At 45.9% G+C, this 6000-nt stretch overlaps 1 protein-coding gene across 1 annotated transcript in view; it reads left to right on the plus strand.

Annotated features, from left to right (window-relative positions):
• The first annotated feature begins 3379 nt into the window (after nt 1-3379).
• Nucleotides 3380-6000, plus strand: part of MORN1 (MORN repeat containing 1) — an 88112-nt gene continuing 85491 nt past the window's right edge. The window contains exon 1 of the mRNA XM_026660105.1: nt 3380-3455. Within this exon, the coding sequence (XP_026515890.1) occupies nt 3380-3455 (76 nt within the window). The remainder of the gene's footprint in view (nt 3456-6000) is intronic.

Consider the following 6000-nt stretch of genomic DNA (forward strand, 5'->3'; position numbering starts at 1 on the left):
CAAATAGCATAGGTTTGAAATATGTAACATAATATTCCTTATAGGTGTTACAATGTTTAATAGTTAAAGATACAAGCAGCAACATTTCAAAACTTACAGAACATTAGTGGTTAAAACTACAGTATCTACCCCTGAGGTTGTGCGCCAAAAAAATTAAAAATTCTACACACAATATTTTAAAATTCTGCACATTTTATTTGTCAAATAAATGTGGAGGCTCCAAGATGGAATTGGGGAGCACAGGCCACTGACAGCACAGAGGTGGGAGATCACTCTGCAGCTCCCCACTGGGACACGGACTCAGCAGTGAGGCTGCATCCAACCCTGACGTAGCGCAAGGACTGGGCCTGCCTCAGAAACACCCCAGGACCCCGCCACTCCGTGCCAGGTGCGGGCAGGCAGATTCAGCAAGGCAGGATCCAAGTGTAGAGAAGCTTAGTGTGGGGGGATCCAGGCGTGGGTTGAGGGGGTTCTGTGTGGGGCAATCTTGGTGTGGGTGGCTCAGCGGGGATCCAGGTGCAGGGGGACGGAATCTGGATGCACAGGGGATTGTTGGGGTGTTGTGTGTGCAATGATAATGGGACTCGGCATGGGGGTCCAGGTGAAGGTGCTTAGGGTTCAGCGGGGACAGGGGGGAGGAACAGAGCTCAGCTGGTGAGTCTGGGTGTGGGGGGTCCAGATGCTGGGGGAGTGGGGATCCACGTGCAGCTGGTTGAGTCTCAGTGGGGTGGGGATCTGGGTGGCTTGTCGGGGTGGTCCAGGTGAAGGGGGAGTGGGGCTCATCAAGGGGGTTCTGAGCACGGGGGGGGGGTGAGGCTCAGTGGGAGGGTCTGGGTATGAGGGGGTCTGGATGTATGGGGGTTGGGCAAATGGGGGAGCAGCTCTCTGTACTGGGATCCCTCCCCCCCCTGCAGCTGAGGAGCGATAGGTGCAGAAAGTGGGGGAGTTTGCAGAGCTTCCTGCAGCTGGGGGGGAAATCTGGGGGTTGGTCTGACCCGGCCCCAGATGCCGTGCAAGGGAAGAGGAAGTCACATTCTCCCTAGCCCAGCTAGGACTAGCAGCTGAGCCTGGCGCAGGGTAGGAACCATGAGCTGGGTCTTCTCTAGTCCCAGCCCCCACCCCACAGTACTTTACCTCTCTGCCAGCTGCCCTGGGCACCTGAAATATACTGCTGGGGAGGACTGCATGACTGCTCTTGTGGCTTCCCTTTGCTTCACTGTCAGAAAGTCATTTTTCTATTAGGAAGCAAAGAAATCTGCGGGGGACATAAATTCTGCGTATGCACAGTGGTGCAGAATTCCCCCAGGACTAAGTATTGCAAGAAGTGTGTCTTGTGAAATTTACTTTGAAAAGGATTCACAATTACAGACCTAATTCTGATCTCATATCTGAGAATTGGAAATAAGGCTTAATTTTGATAACACACCATTATAACAGAGCATAAAATTCCTCTCTTACTTACAGTGAGAGGTTATCAAAATCCAGCACTGTAAATAAGTCAGTAGCCAGGGAGCAGACTGAAACTGGCCTAATGAACTTAATAGAGTTCAGAGTTTTAAACAGAGTGCTACCAACATGAAATATGGCTCTATAAAATTACTGTTCTACCTTAAAAATATATTAACCTTACAAACTCATGAGCTATAAGAAGTTACGTTTTCTGGTTTACTAGGCAAGCAATGTCCATCCCTGAATTCTGAAAAAGCAGGGTCTCTTCCTTGATTATTTTATTTTATGTGTAATGAAGGCATTTCATTCATCTCTTCCAATAGCATGCACAGCATAAATAGGTCAGAGAACTCTCTGAACATTAATGATTTTTTCTGCCTTTAAAGACAAAACAGGCAAATAAGGAGAACTGAAGAGAAGGATGCAGTTCCCTGTGCTAGAAGAACAACATACTTTCATGAGCAATAGCCTAAGATGTTCTGTTAGAAGGGCCAGTGGACAGCCAAAGGCACAAGGCAGCCCAGTTGGTCCCAAGTTTTTTAAAGCATTGCAGCTTACTTCTGCTTCCCACAAAGTGCAAGTTTTCCTTTTACAACAGATTTGGTCCCTACCCTCCCACCTCATGCACCTGGCCCGTCACAAATACATCCCCAGCCAAATAACAGCAGCAGCTCTAGGACACCTCTGCAGCCCCAGTCATTAAAGAAACAAACTTCCACCGGGTGTTCGTTAGTTAAATCTCGACACTCATTAAAGGAGGCAACGCAGGAGAGAGGGGAGTCCGGAAAGATAAGAAGTGAACCACGTGAATGCTCATTTGAAGCAGAGGTCAAGGGGAAGGAGGCCCCGAGCTGTGACTAGCACCGGCCCCTGTGGGCAGCGGGAGACGAATCACCGACCCAGCTCTAGGGGGCCGCACAGGTCTGACCCGGGAAGATCCCGAGACTCCCCCGCCTGGGGCAAGGAGCGCCTCCCCTCCCGCCTCCACAGAGTCACCCCTCCCGCCGGAGGGAGCCGCGTGCTCCTGTCCAGTCACACCCCGAGGGCCGTTCCCCCCGGCACCTCTCCCAACGCGCCCCCTCCCGGCTATCCCAGCGCCCCGGGCGAGAATCCCCGCCCCGGGGGACCCCTCACCGCCCCCGGCACCGCGGCCCAGGCCGTATCCAGCTACTGCCCGGCACTGGGCCCCGCTCCCACCTCTGTCCCGGGGGAGGCGGGCATCGACTACTCACGGGTGCCGGAGCCGCTGCAGCCGGGGCCAGGTCTCTCCTTCCGCCTTCCCCCCCACCCTCCACCACAGCATCCAATATGGCGGAGGATGAGTCAAAGCCAACTGCTTCCGCTTCCGGGGCAACGCGGGGTGTGTGTGGGGGGGAGTGGCTCACTCCTCCGAAAGCCTTGGCTACTGGCGGGGGCCCCAATGGGGTTGCTCTTGGAGGCTGGTACTTCGTGCGGGGATTGCAGAAGTAGTAGTGAGGGGAGGTGGCGGCTGGTACTGGGAGGTGGGAGTGCAGAGTGGTTGGTATGAGGCACTGGGGTTACAGTCTCTAGTGCTGGGGGACCTAAGCATTGGGCTCTGGGTTAGGCTTATGGGGCTTGAAGGCCCTAGTGTTAGGGGGAGGGGTGTCTGGCTGAGAGGAGGGACTGAACTAGGATGAGATGGAATTAGCAAGCAGTGGGGGGAGGGATAGCTCAGTGCTTTGAGCATTGGCCTGCTAAATCCAGGGTTGTGAGCTCAATCCTTGAGGGGGCCATTTAGGGATATGGGGCAAAAATCTAATTGGGGATTGGTCCTGCTTTGAGCAGCGGGTTGGACTAGATGATCTCCTGAGGTCCCTTCCAACCCTGATATAATATGAGTCCAGAGGGGTCAGTCCCAACCCCTGTTTCCTGGGAACATCCTGCAAATGAGCAATGTCCAGGATAAAAAATGGTGATTAAATCCTACATGCTGTGCTATCCATTTTGTGATCTGAGACATGCTCTTCATGCATCTGAGATTCTGGGTAAAGTAAATATAGGCACCAAGTTATTTCCCCATGCCATTTTTCCAAACTCTATACGGCTTTGCTACCTAAAAGTGCAGTTGTAATGTGACTTGAAATATGGCATTTGCAGGGTTTCCCTATTTGTCACCTCTCAATTTGAGATCACATTTGCTCAGTTTACAAATATAAAAAGATGGGTTTTTTTGTAACTGTAAAACTGGAAAACTCAACAAGGGATCCAAATATCAAACAGGGATTATTTCTTTGAATGCATTCTCACCAGTAATAAACATTCTGTGGGACAAAATTTTCCCCTCACATTTGTAACAGAGGAAACATTTGGAACTACTGTTGCAGTTTAGGCCCAGATCCTGCAGCTGGCTCTATGCCGTGCAAGAGTCCACCTGCGTGAATCAAGTTTTAGTGGCAGGGCCCCAGTTAATAATGTGGGTAAGGCAGTAGTCTGAATAGAATTCAACTTCCTCTCCCATAGCTGCTTTATCTTTGCAAGGCTAACAGGAGAAAAAATTACTCACTATTGTCACTCAAGTGAGTAGATCCGACTCAATCTGCAGTGAGCAGAACTTCTGAGTAAGAAAATGTTTATATCATCACTTCTTGGAGTAGTACTATGCTGTGAAGTTTTACTGTGACCTTATCTGTCTCTTGAACTGAAATATCGCACTACTGTATATGCTACATTTCTGAGCCTGAAATAAAACCACGATAAATTTGCCCTTTTAAAGGAAAACTAGAGTGATTAGTTCCAACAACTTGGATAGCTATATAAATATTTATTAGACATGAATATATCAAAATTACTTTTCTTCAGAAATAACTACCCTTCTTTCCTTGGCTTTATAGCTCTGATATTAAAACTTTTCTTCTTGACTGGTTTTGAAGGATTCTGAATGCAAACTGTTGGTCACTTTTTGGCTAGGTGGATTCTTCCAGGTTTCAGGAATCCTCTCAAATACCCCCTGGCCAAAAAAGTCACCCAAGTAGTAGTATGTTGATGCAATCTCTGGATTCTGGCAATATTTTTGTTTCACCTCAGAAATAAAGTACAAAAATACATCAGATTTTTACAGTAAACATTTTTTAAAAGATTTCACATAGATATTTTTAAAAATATTTATAAAACGTTAAGTGGCGTAAAATTCATCAAATTGTATTTGAGTAAGTATTTTTAAGATCACCTAACCGTCTTAGTGCAATACTTACCATTTTGGCTTTCCTAGGTTGATAATTTCCCTTCACATACATAGTTAGCTTTATAAATATATTTAAAAACACTTCGATTATAAGAGAGATAATAAAATCCCTCACCCAGTGCTCTTTGATTAAACCTTAATTTCCAAAATATTTCCCTTTATGTATTGGAACAGTAATAATGGTTTGCACCACTTTATGTCCAGATAGTTACATCACACTCAACACTATATCTTTAAGCATGTATAGCATTTTTCTTCAAAGAATCTCAAAACATTTTACAAGGTTTATATCCTCACAATACACCTGAGAAGTAGCTAAGCATTATTAGATCCAGTATCCCAAGCACAAAGGGGCTAGTTAGAGGCTCTGTATTACTGCTGTATTACAAAGAATAAATCATAATTATACAGATGGGGAAAGGTAAAGTAATTTCTACAAGACCACATAATAAATCAATGGCAGAGCCAGAAATGGATTTGAGGAGCCCTGATTCAAATTTCCCTTTTTTAACCACAACAGCCACTATTGGGGGTGAGGGTTTCCTTATGCTTTCATTTAGAGCTTGTGAAAAAAACAAAACAAACCATTTTTCAAGTTTGAAACCGAATGCAGGAATCAGAATATGAAGATCTTAGTATTAAAATTTACATTAGAAATAGTCAAACCTCACTGGTTTAAATTGTCCTATTAGCACAGGAGATGCAGTTTTATCATAAGTCTTGTGATATTTGGTATTTTGCTTAAGTTCTGATTTGTTGAGGGTCCTCCTTGGACTACAGGACAATCTTCGTTTGCATTTTTTTTAAAGTAAGTTTCCAGCCTTGTTGGATGAAAAACAAGAAACAAACAAACAAAACCTCTAAGATCTAATCCCTAAAGTTTCCAAAACCAGAAGGCAAATACAAATATTTTTTTCTGTTCTGACTCATGATGTTTGAATGCTTGGCATTGTTAATACTGCTGATGTAAATATTAAATAATAGTCGTTCTCTTTCTTTGTATTTCTGTGACCTCATCACTGCAGTATCTGTGCTTCATTCAACCCTGATCCTGTTACTTATTCCTGTGCCCCCATGGAGGCCCATTGAAGTCAGAGACACCCTTCCCCTGGCACAGGTACTACCTGTGCACAAGCTTGCAGGATCTGGTCCTCAGATTGTAAACCTTGACAGCCGGGACCATTTTTTTCATTATTTGGGGCCTGGATCCTGACAGGGGCCTCCAGGTGTGATTGTTCTGTATTATTTACACAAAATAACAGTAACAGTTCTCAAGTATCAGGGGGTAGCCGTGTTAATCTGTAGCTACAAAAACAACAAGGAGTCTGGTGGCACCTTAAAGACTAACA

Source organism: Terrapene carolina, unplaced genomic scaffold (assembly GCF_002925995.2).
Source record: "Terrapene carolina triunguis isolate 2854851 unplaced genomic scaffold, T_m_triunguis-2.0 Scaffold714, whole genome shotgun sequence".
In the NCBI taxonomy this organism is placed as follows: domain Eukaryota; kingdom Metazoa; phylum Chordata; order Testudines; family Emydidae; genus Terrapene; species Terrapene triunguis.